This window comes from Malaclemys terrapin, chromosome 5 (genome assembly GCF_027887155.1).
Source record: "Malaclemys terrapin pileata isolate rMalTer1 chromosome 5, rMalTer1.hap1, whole genome shotgun sequence".
Classification (NCBI taxonomy): domain Eukaryota; kingdom Metazoa; phylum Chordata; order Testudines; family Emydidae; genus Malaclemys; species Malaclemys terrapin.
In genome coordinates, this window is record NC_071509.1 from 88,214,636 (window position 1) to 88,232,423 (window position 17,788).

General features: G+C 39.9%; 1 protein-coding gene across 1 annotated transcript in view; it reads right to left on the reverse strand.

Annotated features, from left to right (window-relative positions):
* Positions 1-1,603: 1,603 nt before the first annotated feature.
* Positions 1,604-17,788, reverse strand: part of ABCE1 (ATP binding cassette subfamily E member 1) — a 32,841-nt gene continuing 16,656 nt past the window's right edge. The window contains exons 7-18 of the mRNA XM_054029177.1: positions 17,661-17,730; positions 13,357-13,453; positions 11,836-11,925; positions 11,042-11,163; positions 8,307-8,528; positions 7,170-7,229; positions 7,026-7,084; positions 6,716-6,826; positions 6,481-6,623; positions 6,263-6,385; positions 2,431-2,542; positions 1,604-2,151 (exon numbers count right to left, since the gene is read on the reverse strand). Of these exons, the coding sequence (XP_053885152.1) occupies positions 2,104-2,151; positions 2,431-2,542; positions 6,263-6,385; positions 6,481-6,623; positions 6,716-6,826; positions 7,026-7,084; positions 7,170-7,229; positions 8,307-8,528; positions 11,042-11,163; positions 11,836-11,925; positions 13,357-13,453; positions 17,661-17,730 (1,257 nt within the window). The 3' untranslated portion in view covers positions 1,604-2,103. The remainder of the gene's footprint in view (positions 2,152-2,430; positions 2,543-6,262; positions 6,386-6,480; positions 6,624-6,715; positions 6,827-7,025; positions 7,085-7,169; positions 7,230-8,306; positions 8,529-11,041; positions 11,164-11,835; positions 11,926-13,356; positions 13,454-17,660; positions 17,731-17,788) is intronic.

A 17,788-nucleotide genomic window follows, 5' to 3' on the forward strand; every position in this document is an offset into this window, starting at 1 on the left:
CACTTTCTATATTCAGTCACTTCTAAATTTCTGTAATATAGTCTACCTTACTGTTAATCTTACTCTACTACCTTTACTTGTCTTTACTGAACAGCACCTACCCTTCAATACTCCAGTCATGACTACTATTTCACCATGTTTCCCTTATGCTTATATCATCTGGTTTTACTTCGTGCAGCAGTAGGTCTGCTTCTTTGATATTGTTACCCAGGCTCCTTGCATTGTCTAAGGTAGTACACAGCAGGTGCTGTGAGCTGCACAAAACTAAAGAACAGGTTAGTTTGCACTGGCTTTCCTTCCCCCGAATCCCTTTCAAGGGTTTGGTTCTGATTAACAATGGCCTTAATGGGGAAAGGGCTACGTTCTCTAGTACTTTCTCTCCCCTACAACCTCTCAAGGCAGTTATGCTTGCCTGTTGGATACTATGGGGACCATAGTGGTATAGCTATGCCAGCACAAGCCCTAGTGTAGGCAAAGCCTACAGTGCTAGAAGGATATTTTTGATCACTGTAGGAGCACTATGTACCTGAGCAAAGGCAGCTAGGTTCGTAGAAGCGTTCTGTCAACCTACCAGCATCTATACCGTGAAGGGGGCAGGGCTCTTAAGGCAGCATAGCTACAGTGGGCAAGTATGTGGATTTTTCACAGCCTGGAATGCCATTGTTAACCTAAATTTTAAGTGCAGACCAGGCCTATGACAGTCAGGGCACAAATTTGGAATAGCATAAGAATAAGCTCTGAAACTGGAATGCCCTCCACAAAATCGAGTCTTGCCCTTGATGCTTCAGAACGAGAAAAGACACCTCTTCAATCCTGCATTCTTTTAAAAAAAAAAAAAAAACACAACAACCCACCACCCAGTAAAGCTTGCAAAAGGTAGAAGCCAACAGTTCAACACGCTGTGCCTCCTGGACAGATCCCACCATTTTCTATAATAAATATACTTAACTACAATCTACTTCAGAAAAGCTACATAAAGAAAAGTTATGCATCTAAAGAGCCATACAAGCTGCTAGAAGGTTTGAAAAATTAGAGAGTCCTTCAACATGAGAGATGTAAGCTTCCTCTGACAATACATTATATGCAGTTTGGTACTTCTGTTTTTCTTATATCTGCTCTGACAGCAAAACACACACCTCATCCTTTACAAGTTTATGCTCTTATCTTTAGATAAGATGCCAGTGAGGAGGACCAGTTCTCATTCCTTTTGTGAAGTAGAGGGAGTCTTATTGAGCAACAACCCTACCTCCTGTACTTTAACACCTGCTTGTACCACAAGCAACTGGAACCAGAAATCAAAGCAGTGCCTATCAGCCTAATGTAGTATCCTCTATCTGTATTTAACATGTAGTGTGTCAGTTACAGATGATGTTTAGAAGGGAGTAAGACTTATTAATGACTCCATTAAGACTGATCAATAAACATTTCAGTTAATATGATCTCTTGAAAGATATAACAGCACTGAAAGTATCTGAAAACTCATGGTGTAGGTACTTTACAAGTAATTTTTTCTATAAAACAGCCACGGATGTGTATATTACTTAGAAAATAATGATCCAAAAATGATCAAGCAGTACCCTAGGGTGATCAAAGACAAGAACCATATTTTAGATGGATATTTATTTATGAAACCCTCAGCCAGAGTGAGTGTCAAACTTGCTTTTAAAATCAATCAGAGCAATTTCTATATCTTGACATTCTTTGAAACCTTCATCTTGTACAGAAAACAGCTTTCAAAAATTTTTAAAATTGAAAAACACTGGTCAGCATTGGGTACGTGAATAAGTAACATTTAGATTGAAAACCTACCCTAAATTTTGAAACATCTGGAGGTTTATTCATATAACAATTTGAGAGGTATCTGGTTTGGAAAGTTACATGGAAAATATGATCGTATCACCAAAATACAGAAAGAGTGGCAGTTTCTGTTGCTCAGACTAAAATTTACACTTCTACTGGCTTCTGATGTTACACATAGCAATAACATTTTAAGCTCCAGAATGAGGGGTGTTTTAAAACCTGATTAAGCGTTTTTATATAACAAAGTGTTCAGATTCTCATTTGCATTTTTATAAACTGATTATGGAGATTCTCAGATTCCTGTTAGTCATCCAAGAAAAAGTAGTTTCCACTCTTCTTTTGTTCCACATCCTTTAAAAAACAAAAAACCACAAGTCAGCATACTTTCCTCATTTAGAAGACTCACAGAAACTAAATTTGATGTGCTGAAATAAAGTATAAATTCAAGTACTACAATTTGGGGGGTAAAAATAATTAAGACCAGCAACCTTGACTTTGCCTCTCAATTCTCGCTATGCAGCAAAGTACAAAGAAGGTACCCAGTTATTTTTCACTTCATTACTTTTATTTCAGGCTCTTACTTTCATTAGATAAAAATTGTGTTTAACCTGCTCTAGGGCAGTTTCTTACCTTGATTGAATTGAGTTTGTTTATTCTTGGTCTGAAATTGTTGGGGTCTCTTCTGAAAGTAATTTCAAGCTGAGACAAAAATTTATTCATACCAGCCAAGAGAGTCTGAGGACTATTTAATAAAAAAAAAAAAAAGGGAGAGAGTGGGATTAAGAGGTGCACAAATATGAGTTCATACACCTCACATGATTACGTCTACTCAGATTTCAAGTTAAAGCTTCAACCAAGCTTTTTAGAGGTTAGGCAGCTAAATAAATTGCCTGGTTTACAGAGGGTCCAAGCACCTTTAATTCTTATTAGAAATTTAAGAAGAACTACAAGTGTTCAGCATCTCCGAAAGTCAGGCCACTTGGATTCCTAACTCTGGTTTTACAGGCCCACCCTTAAGGTTCTTAAATCTGAAAATTGTAGTATTTGTCCTCTTAGTCTTAAGGAAATTAATACAAGGATAAAAGACTTCAATTATTGTCAACAGTCCACGCCTCCTATTATTCTTACTAGTGCAGTCCATGTTGACAATGTAAAAAATAACCGTGGGGCATAGGGATGGACAAATGATCTTGTTTTGTAAGTAAGACAGTCATAACAATAGGTGGAATTTCAGTGGGATTCTGGCTCTGTTATAAACACTTGAACATACCACTCACTCACCTTTTGTATCAAGTTAAGTAAAAAAAATTTCGAGAGAGACAACACAAGGGTAAAGTGTGAGAGTATATTTAGTGCCCACCCAGCAAAAGCTATGTTTAAATATAACCAGAAAAAAATAATGAAAACAAAGTCCATGTGCTGGATGCCCCAGCATATCATCATCCTTGAGTGCTCTATTAAGATCTTCATTGTACAGTGGCACCACTGATTATTTTGGCTCAATATTATACATTTTAAATACTATATGTAATTGTGCAAGTTTAAAAAAAGGTAGATTTTCAGTATGGCTGCTCCTAATACCTTCTCTGAATAAATTCACTGTCATTCAAAGTAGGGCTGTCAAGCAATTAAAAAATTAATAGCAATCAATAAATTTAATTGTGATTAATCATACTGTTAATAGAATACCATTTAACTATTTTTGGATGTTTCCTACATTTTCAAATATATTGATTTAAATTATAAAAACAGAATACAAAGTCTACAGTGCTCACTTCATATATATTTTTGATTACAAGTATTTGCACTGTAAAAAACAAAAGAAATAGTATTTTTCAATTCACCTCACACAAGTATTGTAGTGGTCTCCAACCTTTTTATGCACAAGATCACTTTTTGAATTTAAGTGCAACCCAGGATCTACCCTGTCCCTTCCCCGAGGCCCCACCCATTCCCCAAAGCCTCACCCTGGTCACTCCATCCACCCTTACTCACTTTCACTGGGGTGGGGCAGGGGGTTGGGGTTCGGGAGGAGGTACAGGCTCTGAGGCTGGGGCTGAGGGGTTTGGAGTGTGGAAGGAAGCTCTGGGCTGAGCCTGGGGCAGGGTGTTGGGGTGCAGGAGGGGATGAGGGTGCAAGCTCTAGGAGGGAGTTTGGGCGCAGGAGGAAGTACAGGGTGCTGGCTCTGGGAGGGGGTTCAGGGCTAGGAGTTGGAGTGCAGGCTCCTGCCAGACAGCACTTACCCCAGGCAGCTCCCAGTCGGTGGCATAGTGGGGCTAAGGCAGACTCCCTGCCTGACCTGGACCCGTGCTGCTCCCGGAGGAAGCAGCCAGCACAGCCCCCAGGGTGGGGGGGGGGGGGTATGTGGTGCCACACACTGCTCCTGTACTGACCCCACAACTCCCATTGGCTGGGAATGTGGAACTGCAGCCAATGGGAGTTGTGGGGTCAGTGCCTGCAAGGAGGGGCAGCGCAGAGGCCCCCCACGGGCTGCAGGGGCACGCTGGCCGCTTTTGGGAACAGCATGGGGCCAAGGCAGGCAGGGAGCCTGCCTTAGCAGCAGCCCTGCTGCCCCACCAGACTTTTAGCGACTGGAGATCACGATTGACTGGGAGAGTCTCCAGGATTGACCAGTCGATCGTGATCTATGGGTTGGTGCCCACTGCTGTAGTGCAATTTCTTTATCATGAAAGTTGAACTTTTAATGTAGAATTATGTACAAAAAAATAACTGCATTCAAAAATAAAAAATTTAACCTACAAGTACACTCAGTCCTACTTCTTGTTCAACCACTCAGACAAACAAGTTTGTTTACATTTGCAGGAGATAATGTTGCCTGCTTCTTGTTTACAGTGTCACCTGAAAATGAGAACAGATGTTCGCAGAGCACGGTTATAGTTGGCGTCGCAAGATATTTTTATGCCAGATGCGCTAAAGATTCATATGTCCCTTCATGCTTCAACCACCATTCCAGAGGACATGCATCTGAGTCTGATGCCACTGGCAGAAGGTTGATTTTCTTTTTTGGTGGTTCGGGTTCCGCATCGGAGTGTTGTCTTTTAAGACTTCTGAAAGCATGCTCCACACCTTGTCCCTCTCAGATTCTGGAAGGCACTTCAGAGTCTTAAACCTTGGGTTAAGTGCTGTAGCTATTTTTAGAAATCTCACATTGGTGCCTTCTTTGCATTTTGTCAAATCTGCAGTGAAAGTGTTCTTAAAAATGAACATGTGCTGGGTCATCATCTGAGACTGCTATAACATGAAATATATGGCAAAATGCAGGTAAAACAGAGCAGGGTATTCTCTGTTTCTCCCCCAAAGAGTTCAGTCACAAATTTAATCAATGCATTTTTTCTTAAAAACAAGTATCATCATGGAAGCATGTCCTCTGGAATGGTGGCCAAAGCATGAAGGGGCATACGCATGTTTAGCATATCTGGCATGTAAATACCTTGCAATCCCGGCTACAAAAGTGCCATGTGAACGCCTGTTCTCACTTTCAGGTGACTTGTAAATAAGAAGCAGTCAGCATTATCTCCTGCAAAATGTAAGTAAACTTGTTTATTTTAGCGATTGGCTGAACAAGAAGTAGGACTGAGTGAACTCATAGGCAATAAAGTTATACATTGTTTTTAAGCGCGGTTATGTAACAAAACAATCTACCTTTGTATGTTGCACTTTCACAATAAAGAGATTGCACTACAGTACTTGTATGAGGTGAACTGAAAAATACTATTTCTTTTATCATTTTTACAGTGCAAGTATTTGTAATCACAAATATAAAGTGAGTACTGTACACTTCCTATTGCGTTGTAATTAAAATAAATAGATTTGAAAATTAGAAAAACATCCAAAATAGTTAATACATGTCAATTGGTATTCTATTGTTTAAGAGTGCTATTAAAAATGTGATTATTTTTTGAGTTAATCAAATGAGTTAACTGCCATTAATCAACAGTCGTAATTCAAAGCATATTGTTGATATAAAAATGCACCAGAAGTTATTTATAGGAACTAAGTAACAACTTTATCAGCATACCACATTTTAAGAGCTTTCCAATTACAGTGTTACACTTCAGAAGTTGCCTAGGTATGCAGTATTTTATTATTTGGCTTGTATTTCACACACCTTATTGCTCACCTGCCTAGAAAAAGATCCCTCAGCTCATTCCTTCCTACCTGTAAAAAAACATCTGAGAATAATTCTTCCAGAGGTATGTTAGCTCCTATATAGTACCTTCTTACATTTTTTTTTTTTTTTTTTTAAACACTGATGCTATTTATGGGTTCAGATTTTTGTATATTGCTGTTTTCTAGATAGCAATTTATTTTGATTGCTGTGCAGTGAACCTAGTTGCTTATGGGGTACTATACAAATTGTTAATATTTTTACCATTAGTTTAGTTCTGTACATTGTCCTTGGTTATCTCAGAGAAGGTCAAAGTTAACATTATCCTGTTACCTGTTTGCAAGTGTGTTCTTGGATGGAATACCATCAAAGACAATGACACGATCTGCTAAATAGGTCGCCATGATAAAGTCATGCTCTACCACAAAGGCTGTTTTTTTAGCATGGAGAATGAAACTGAAATAGAACAAAATATTTGTGAGATATTTGGAAATAAACCTTTAACAACAAAAGTTAATGAAAGCTTTCCCTGTCCTATGCGCACACTTTACCGTTTGACAACTCTAGCAGCCATTAGACGCTGTTCAGAGTCCAAATACGCTGAAGGTTCATCAATTAGGTAGACATCAGCAGGCTTACCAAGACAGAGAGCTAGTGCAACACGCTGCAACTCACCACCAGACAATGTCTGCACCTGTTAGGAGTAATAATATTTAACAATATTTAGTTGTGGGCATTGAAGAATCATAAAAAATAAGATGTTAAAATGTCTCAGTGGGTTAATACCTCTTGATCAATGATGTTTTCTATCTGAAGAGGCTTCATTACATCAGTCACAAACTGTGGATGTGTATAGGCATCTCGGATCTTCTCATGGAGCAGCTGACGGACACTTCCCTATTAAAAGACAAAAGTGACTTAGTTTGCTTCGCTGCACCATGGAAAGATAAAAAGACAAAGATTAAAATATTTAAATAGTGTTTTTTAAATTCAAAGCAGACAGGATTCTCTCTGCATCTCTATAATGTGTTATGTTGGAAATGTGTACACCCCTCCCTCCACATAAGTGTAAGTGACGCAAAGAACCTAAACTTACTGTGGACTTAGGACTGATCTTCTGTGGCTTGTAACTGACATTTAGAACTGGTACCTCACCTATAAATATAATTATGTAGTCAAAACAATGGCCACCAAAATAAAATTGTCAAAATATGCTTCAAATTGATACATTAAACAATACCTCCTTCATCAGGTGCAAGTCTTCCTGCGAGCATTCTGATAAATGTAGTTTTGCCAGTTCCTAACAAACAAAAGTTTCATGTTATATATAGGAAGTTACTTTAGACAGTCATTGCAGCAGTCTATTACCTAATCTCTGGAGCTTTCTCGAATACCTTCAATAGCATCATGTTTCAATAAGAGCAACTTTATATATACACATGTTTATAAAAATGGGAATTCTCAAAGCAGTCTGTATTCTGTTCAGTGAATACCTGCTGCAGCTCTTAAAGAGCTGGCCAGTCACATGATGCTGGGGCTCATTCTTATTTCCAGTTGTTAAACTGCATCACAAAAACTTCTTAAAACTTTCTCATGCAAGTCACTGATGTAGTTCCTATGGATGTAGGAACAGCACAGGATCATAAACAGTAATGCTGGTCCATAGGACAATCTCTGTATTACATATAGTCCACCACATGGAAAGAATCTAATAATAAACATTTTAGAAGGAACTCAGGGCGATAACCCTTCGCCCAAAAACTGCTATTTTTCCTGTACACAGTTTTATGCGGTGGTAATAATTCAATTTTTTATTGAATTCTTTTAAAAGTTCAACTTTCCTTGTAGGACTGGCTTACAGGTCTGTATTAAAGACAGCATATTAGCTTGTGTTGAAGTTGAGAAGCAGGGTATACCCTCACTACCTGCAATAGAAGCAGTGATCTAGTGGATAGCACTGGACTGGGACTCAGGAGACCTCGGTTCTATTCCCTGCTCGGCAACCTTGGGCTACTCAATTCACTGCTCGGTGCCTCAGTTTCCTTATATGTAAAATGGGTATAATGAGGCTTACCTCCTTTGTAAAGCACTTTGTGATCTACTTATGAAAAGTGCTACATAAGAGTGAGGTACTATTACAAACTGACAGGAGTACTCCCATTAATGTGTTTAAATAGGGTACGTTTACAACTAGAAACTTCATTAAATTTAGTAAGGAAGATCTGCTCTTAGGTTGCGTGCACAATGTCAGAACTGTTCAAAGATACTGTTCTTTTATGTTCCTGGATCCAGACCTCAATACCACACAGACTAATTTTTTAATAGTGTTTAGCACACCACATTAGATACACTAATTTCTACATAGGAGAATACTCACCATTTTCCCCTAGCATCACCATGATTTCAGAGTCAGTAAATTCTCCAGCTACTATGGCTAGTTCGAATTCTCCCATCTTTTTTTTCATTCCCGGATATTTATACATACACATCTTCTTAACTTCTTCTTCATTAGCTGTCTCAGCCACTTTAAAAACCAGAGATGCATCTCGAAATCTTAAGTTTTCTGTTGGAACGTAACCATCCAAGAAAATGTTTATGCCTATAAGAGAAAAGTGAGCTACATTAGTAAAATCATGTGTAAAAAAAACCCTAAAACTCCATGGACATTTAGTCCTTGATTGTAAATATCAGATGGACCAGGGATTGATAATGACTAAAGTCCTGTGTGGCATGTTAGACTTAAAAGTCCTTGTTGAATAATTTATTAGCAAGAAATTGGAAATTATGTAGCAAAGTTAAATGCAACTTTCTACAACCTCTATTAGAATAACTGTAAAATCTCAAATACATAAACAATGCATCTTATTTACATTGCAGTATGACTCAAGAGCTAGGGGAAAAACAAAACAAAACAAAACCACTCAGAAAACCCAGTTCGCAGGGAATTTTAACATTTCAGAAACTGGTTGTGTTCTGTCTCAGAACAAAAAAAAACAAAAAACAACCTATTTTGACGTTTCACATGAACCGGAAATTAAAAGATTAAAAAAAAAAAAAAAAAAAAAAAAAAATGGCCTGAAAACTCCATCCCATGGTGTTTCTAAAACAAAATAGGCTCTCCACAACCCTAGCAGCCGCTGACTGAAACTGACAATTCTTGTCAGTTTCATTGCTCCCCTCACCCCCATAGTAGTAGTGAAATGACAAGAAAGAAGTTTGTGACTTCACCTATTGTACTGCTCCTCCTAAGCACTGCAGGAATGATGCTATGCTCCTAAGCAAGTTTGCTCCTTGCTCCCCCAGATGGCCCCTCTTCCCCTATTCAGTGGAGTTAGGTAACTTTCATCTTTGCTGCCCTGAATCTCTAAAGATCTTCCTTTAGTTGTTTCCATTTCTTCATTGCCTTGAATTCAGCCCAGGTCAACAGTGACTAAGTCAGTATAGTCTGACAAATGTTCCACAGCTTTCTGATTGTAGTAGTCAATGGAGTTACATCTGTTAGAGTCATAAAATGTGTCACTTTTCTTTGACTCTAGATGCAAGACTGAATGTTTCCAGAGCATAGCCAGCTCAACTGAACTCATATCTTGACTTGTGTCCTGTCTATTGTTTTTTTGGAGGCAGGGAGGGTGCCCTCCCCCCCCTTTGTTTAAATCCCTAGCTTACAAACAATCCATGGTATCAAACTCATTCTATGGAGAGAAAGCCAAACTGCATTTTTAATTATGGATTGTGGGTTGGAGTACAAGTTTAGGACTATATACAACCGTTGGTACATACTAGAACTCCAACTGATGTCAACGAAAGCGGTGCACCAAAAGCAATGTTAGAATAAGACCTTTGTCATAATTCAACTTTCAGTTAATAATTACCTTATTACATTCAGCATACCTCAATAGGAAGATATGCTCACCTTAGGACCACCAATATTTCTGCTCCTTGTTTCTCCCCCTCACAGGGGCCTTTGAGGGTATGTCTACACTGCAATGAAACATCTGTGGCTGGCCCAAATCAGCTGACTCAGGCTCATGGGCTGTAAAACTGTGGTGTAGATGCTTGGGCTCCGACATCTACACTGCAATTTTAGAGCCCCATAGCTAGGGCCCTACCAAATTCACAGCCATGAAAAACACATCATGGATGTGAACTCTGGTCTTCCCCCGTGAAATCTGGTCTTGTGTTTTTACCCCATACCATACAGATTTCATGGGGAAGATCAGCGTTTATCAAATTGGGGGTCCTGACCCAAAAGGGAGTTGCAGGGGTGGGGTGTTACAAGGTTATTTTGGGGGTGGGGAATGGTATCATGGTATTGCGCTAACTTCGGAGAGCAGCAGCTGTTGGCCAGTCACCCAGCTCTGAAGGCAGAGCCCCACCAGCAGCAGCACCGAAGTAAGGGTGGCAATACCATACCATGCCATCCTTACATCTGTGCTGCTGCTGGCGGTGGCTATGCCTTCAGATCTGGGTTCCCAGGCAGACATCGCTGTCCAGCTGCCCAGCTCTAAAGGCAGTGCTGCCGCCAGCAGCAGCCCAGAAGTAAGGGCAGCAGTACTGGAACCCCCCCCACCCCAATAACCTTGTTGCCCCCCCCCACAACTCCTTTTTGGGTCAGGGCCCCTACAATTACAACACCGTGAAATTTCAGATGTAAATAGCTGAAATCATGAAATTTACAATTTTAGAAATCCTATGACCGTGAAATTGACCAAAATGGACCATAAATTTGGTAGCACCCTAAGCATAGCCTGAACCCTGTGAGCTCAAGTCAACTGACATCGGCCAGCCACGGGTGTTTAATTTCAGTGTAAACATACCCCAAGTCGTCTTCCCTGCCCTGCAGCAGCTCCCAGTTCCAACCTCTACCCGCCCCATAGGCTTCACTCCCACCCCTTTATTTATTCCAGCCATAAAAGTGATCAGCAATTAAATAGTTAATGTTGACATGCATAGCACATTATATTTAGAAAAAAGAGGCTTTAAAATTCTGCATTTTAAAAGATATATTTACTTAAAATGACAATGTCTATCACACTGTGTGCGCTTGCTCATTTGTTTTTTTGGGAGGGCAAGAGGAATGGGGGTTGGAGAGACCCAGGGGTCAGGAGTTACCTTCTCTTACACTGAAAGGCATAGTGACGACACCATAAGCACTTGGCACACCATACAGGCAGCAGATAAAGTCAGAGAGATAATCTAACACACTCAGATCATGCTCTACAACAATAATATATCTGAAAAATAAAACCAAAATTATTTGTTAAACTTCTACAAAAGAAAGAATGAGATTTGTGTATGTTTGTGTTTGTTTTTGTTTCTGTCAATGGAAAAAATAGTCTGATATAAAATGAAATAAGTACACTTGAGATTTTGCTACTAGTCTCACATACCAAGACATCATCAATATTTTGTTAAATTAACAGTACAATGCTGCTTTTGGTGTGGATTCTTAGTTTTAAGCTAATACGGGTAAACTTCAAATTTCTCACAGTACAAATGTTTTGCTAAATGCTCAATAAATGGATACTGGGAGCAACAACTCCATTTGTGCTGACAACTTCTTTACCTAAAGTAGCTGAAAAGAGAGTTTGGTCGGGGGAAAATAAAACCACAAATATTTGAAGAATGTAACTCTGGGGGGGTGGAGGGGGGCGAGAAGAGAGAGAGAGTGTGAGTGTGTAATTATAAATAGCGTTGGGGGGGAATTAAGAAAAGGAAAATTTAGGATGACTAAGGAATCCTGACAATGCCATCTGTTGTACGGTCTTCAAAAGTAGACTAGACATATTAGAAAATATACTATAAGAAAATCTGTATTAGCAAGGAGATTGAAGAGTCACTCAGTCAGTCTATGAACTACAATCTAATGTCATTAAAATCTAAGAAAATGTTAAATTTATACTTACCTGTCTGGGTTTATTAGAGATCGAATAGTAATGGCAGCCTTCAGACGCTGCTTAACATCTAGGTAGCTAGAAGGTTCATCAAACATGAAGCTATCCCAAAGAGAGGGGAAAATATCAATGAAGATATATTTTGAATCTTAATTTCTATAACATCTTAAAATCTAACCTGTAAACCAGGGGTCTCAAAGTCCCAGTCCGCGGGCCATCTGCAGCCAGAGAACCTCCCCACTGCGGCCCGCGGACAAGAGACGCATGCAGACACGCTGCTGGCAATGTCTGCTGCAGATGCTGCCCCCTGCATCTCCCATTGGCTGTGGGAGAGGTACAGAGATACCATCATTAGTTACCGGGGAGAGTCAGCCATGGAGGCAACATCACTTTTTCCCCCACAATGAATATAAACAAGTCAAAATACCGAACAACTATCGGACTCAAACCTTGCTGCAATCCTAAAGGTTTCGACTGCTCAGTCACTGAGGACAAACAACAACAAACTGACAGAACTGAAGCGTTGCCAGGTGTCTGGCAAACACTAAAAACTCTCTGGCAGGCCAAGAATTGTATAACAGTTTTATTATTTCTAAGAAATTCTAAATAAAAAATACAATATAAACGTTTTCTTTTCTGAACACCATCTTCAGTGACATTATTGGCCTGCTGGGAGGATCTGAGGACTGGCACTGGCCCTAAGATAAATTGAGTTTTAGACCCCTTCTGTAAATCATCTAAATTTACCCTCCTAGTAATAAAAAAAAAAAAAAAAAATCATTTTTCTAGTGTGCTTCAACATCTTCCCTGATTCTTCTGCCAACTACCATATAAGGTTGTTAAACAGTCCAAATTAGCTATTTCCATGCCAAAAATTCTGACCAAACTATACAGATAGAAAATCAACTATTTTAGCAATCCCATGACTTCTAATTCACTTTAAATTTAAGCAGCCTTGTGACATGCACTGCAAAGTGCAAAAATACCAATTTTGGGAGAGTGGAATAAGGACTTCTTCCAAATCAGAAAACCATCAGTCTTCTGATCAGCTGGTCTTGAGAGCAGGAAAGCAAGAAGTCAGGAACCACTCAGAAGGGACTAAGTGAAGGGAAGGGAATCTTAGTTGTGATAGATTAGCAGAGGCAGCAGTAGCTTGTTTGGCTGCTATTGGACATAACAGTAATTTCCTGGTTGCAAGGAAGGAATATTATCAAGTAGCAATCCTAAACCTTGGCCTGGATAGACCCTAAACCCCCAGAGGTCTCTGCTACGTGAGAGTGGATAAAAGAGCAAGGAACGATGAGAATTCCTATAAAAGAATCCCAGACACCAGTTGTGGGGAACTGGTAAAATATATGGTTGTTAAATGCAGGAACTTTTTTCATTTCATCCAAAGAAGATCACCTCTATATGCTGCCATCCACTCCCTACAAATAAAAATTACTGCACTCTAATATTAAGCACTAAATTTAAGAACAAATCCTGAAACAGCCTTTTGGGATTGAAGGTGCAATAGAAGTAAATGGAGCATACATATCGGCCCTCTGAATGCAAACGACAGCACAAGCAAATCTCTGAAGTTCTCCTCCTGAAAGGTCTTCAATGTTTCGTTCTTTCAGATGAGTTAAATCTGGTGACAAAGATTACTTGTTATGTCCAGCATATGTAAATTAAAATAAGATGATAAATATCATACTTTGAAACAAATTAGACAAAGTTTATGCTAGTGCCTGCTCATAGATAACACTGGTCTACAATTTTTGAGAAGTCGTCTGCTTCAGAGATAAAATGTGCTATTTATTATGTATTTTGATGTGCTGAACTCAAATATGACAATTAAAACAACTGATTGGCTACTGTTTAAGATATTTAAGTTCTTACATTTTATGTCTATGTATATTGTGTAAATAGTACAGTTTTAATCAAATTGTAAACCTAGGTCTTTTCATGTGTTAATGGTTGCTTTACATGATAATATTTCACCTGTCCTGTTTATGTAACACTTTAAAAATCAGCAAAAGGGTTATATAAATAAAATTTATTATGAAACAAAAAGGCAAAAAACTATTATGTACATAGTTTAGTCCTATTCAGTGTCTACTCGGCGCTTCTTGGCTGGTCTCTTGTATTCATTAAATGGAGCTTCTCTTGTCACTGTCCAGTAATAGTCTGCAAGCATTGATGGGCTCCATTTGCCCTGATAGCATTTCTCCATTGTTGCAATGTCCTGGTGAAATCGCTCGCCGCTCACTGCTCCGCAGTTCGTGGAAAAAAAAAAAAAAAAAAAAAATCTAGATGAGCGTGCAAAAAAATGTATCTTTAGTGACATGTTGCAACCAAGGCTTTTGTATGCCTTGAGGAGGTTTTCCACCAACAACCTGTAGTTGTCTGCCTTGTTATTTCCGAAAAAATTTATTGCCACTAACTGGAAGGCTTTCCATGCCGTCTTTTCCTTGCCACTCAGTGCATGGTCAAATGCATCATCTCGAAGAAGTTTGAGAATCTGAGGACCAACAAAGACACCTTCCTTTATCTTAGCTTCACTTAACCTTGGAAATTTTCCATGAAGGTACTTGAAAGCTGCTTGTGTTTTGTCAGTGGCCTTGACAAAGTTCTTCATCAGACCCAGCTTGATGTGTAAGGGTGGTAACAAAAATCTTCCTTGATTCAACAAGTGGTGGATGCTGAATACTCTTCCTCCCTGGCTCCAATGACTGTCGGAGTGGCCAATCTTTCTTGATGTAGTGGGAATCTCTTGCACGACTATCCCATTCGCAGAGAAAACAGCAGTACTTTGTATCCAGTCTGCAGACCAAGCAAGAGCAACAACCTTCAAATCGCCACAAAGCTGCCACTGATGTTGGTCATAGTTTATGCACCTCAAAAGTTGTTTCATGTTGTCATAGGTTTCCTTCATATGGACTGCACGACCAACTGGAATTGATGATAAAACATTGCCATTATGCAATAAAACAGCTTTAAGACTCATCTTCGATGAATCAATGAACAGTCTCCACTCATCTGGATCACGAACGATGTTGAGGGCTGCCATCACACCATCGATGTTGTTGCAGGCTACAAGATCACCTTCCAGGAAGAAGAATGGGACAAGATCCTTTTGATGGTCACGGAACATGGAAACCCTAACATCACCTGCCAGGAGATTCCACTGCTGTAGTCTGGAGCCCAACAGCTCTGCCTTTCTCTTGGGTAGTTCCAAATCCACGACAAGGTCATTCAGTTCACCTTGTGTTATGAGGTGTGGTTCAGAGGAGGAGGATGGGAGAAAATGTGGGTCCTGTGACATTGATGATTCAGGACCAGAAGTTTCATCCTTTTCCTCTTCTGACTTAAGTGAGAATGATTCTGGTGCATCAGGAACCGGCAGTCCTTCTCCGCGGGGTACTGGGCGTATAGCTGATGGAATGTTTGGATAATGCACAGTCCACTTTTTCTTCTTTGACACACCTTTCCCAACTGGAGGCACCATGCAGAAGTAACAATTGCTGATATGATCTGTTGGCTCTCTCCAAATCATTGGCACTGTAAAAGGCATAGATTTCCTTTTCCTGTTCAACCACTGGCGAAGATTTGTTGCACAAATGTTGCAGCATATGTGTGGGGCCCACCTCTTGTCCTGATCTCCAATTTTGCAGCCAAAATAAAGATGATAGGCTCTCTTAACCATAGTGGTTATACTGCGCTTTTGTGATGCAAAAGTCACTTCACCACAAACATAGCAGAAGTTATCTGCACTGTTCACACAAGTACGAGGCATCTCTGCTCACTTTGGCTAAAGAGAAATGTGTCCCTTTGCAAAATCAAACACTGACAAATAAGAGAGCATGACACTGTATGATTTCTAGAGCTGATATAGGGCAATTTGTTCAGCAGAGTGATGTAAGCTTCGTTATGATTGCATCATCCATGACTTCTAGGAATAACATGATGCAATTCATATCATGTATGATGCAATACCAGCTCCAGATTGCATCATTCATTGTTTTGCCTAAAAAGCAAGTACTGTCCAAACCCAGTCAGATTTATTCATAGATCCAGTCAAAGATGTATGTTAGTCATTTCTGGTTTCAATTGAGATCCCTTCCCTTTATAACTCACTTATCCTCCGCCATTCCCAAGTCAAGGGTCGTATATACACTGACCCATAGCATATGTTGAAAACTAGAGCCAATCAACAATTTTAAGCATCATTTTCGTTCTCAGTGACCCAGAATTAGTAAAGTTTGACTACATTTATTTCAGAAGCATTTTGGCTGTAGAGCAGTGTAATGTATATAGGGATCACAATAATGGTTGCAAAAGCCATAGCAAGACCTAAAACTGTCAGCAACATCAAGTGGCAAATTTGTACTGCTGCTTTTCTTCATGCATAGGGATCAAAATTTCCACTTTTGGTTGCTGTTCTTGGACTGGTGCTTGAAGAAGTTTATTGGCCCTAAAAAAATCAACAGTACTGGTTTTAAAAAGTTCCTAATGCAGGCAAATCCAAGACAGTAGACCTTAAAAATCGTATTATTCCAATTACCAACCAATATTTCAAAAACCGCTAAGACTGTATAAAGCATTAAGTCTCATTTGAAAGCTGAGGATTCATCTTTGGAATAGCATTTTCTAGCTTCAATGGTTCTCAAGAGACAAGGTGCTAAAATCTTGTCAGAATTGATTAGGTGAGGGTAACACATGCAAGTTAAAATTAATCCAAAATTTTCCAAACTTTAAAAGTAAATGTTTTATACCAGGGAAAGCTACGGACCTCAGTTCCACAATGATGTGATTTATTAGTTTCTAATCCAGATTTGCAAGATACTAGATATCAAGAGTGTCACTAGCAGTTATTTTTTGGCATTGGTCCAGAAATGAATATATCCAGTCCTGGCCAAGTTCAGACCAATGTAAATTTCAATCCTTGAACTAGACATAAATTTAAGTTTTCCATTATGTTAGATAGTGATAGTTTTAATTGAATGTGAATTACTCAAAAAACTCTATTTAAAGTGACTTTATGAACCATGGTCTTACCAATTTATTTATAGAATAAAGTAACTTGCCAACAATGTTCCCTGTAAACTGTGTGGAAGCGCAGCAATCTTGTATGTATGGCATAGGTCAAAAACCATGCCTCTCATATCTCCTCTGTGCAGTCCCAATAGGGACATGGTGTGCCCCCCCAAAGTGTATATGATCTCACCTCCAGCCTGCAGGGGAAGTGGAAGCATCTCACCATCTTAGGAACATGCTCAGGCCTGGTTGGCTGTGATACATCTTGTGCACGAGATCAGGTGAGGTGCCCAGCTGGGTTCAGGGGCACCAGCCCAGGTCAGCGGAGGCTCCAGAGCTGCAGCCAGACTGGGCCAAAGCACCCCTACGCCCCAAGGGGTTGGACAAGGTGGTTGCTGCTGCCAAGAGGTGGCGGTGGAGGGAAGTATGGACCTAGCCCCCTCCTTGGGAGCACCTGGCAGGATGGGGTCCTGAAACCCCCAGCCTGGGGGAGGTGCAACCTGACACACACAGCCCTGTACAGACTCCTGGCTGGGCTCCTAAGGCTGCTGCTGCAGAGTTAATAGCTTCCCTTTGGGACCCCCTGAATGGCGGGGAGGGGACTAATGTGTGATACTGGGCAGGAGCCACCATAGGGCAGCCCCCATATGTACACACAATCCTTCCTGTAAACACGCCTCACTTAAAAAACGTGAAATCTTGCCCACATTTCCATGGTATAAAACAAGGACAAAAATGCAGCGCTCAATGGAGTTTGTAGCCTGGTCAGTTAAAAAGATAGATAGATAAATAAATAAATAGGAGGGAACATTGCTTACCAAGCTGCTTACATACAATAGTCTGTGTGTCAGTTTCATCCTTTCTGTCCAAAATAGACCCCACTGTCCCCTGCCATGATAAAAGTAAGAATCAAACCTTTCCTAATATTTAAGCATTCACATATTGC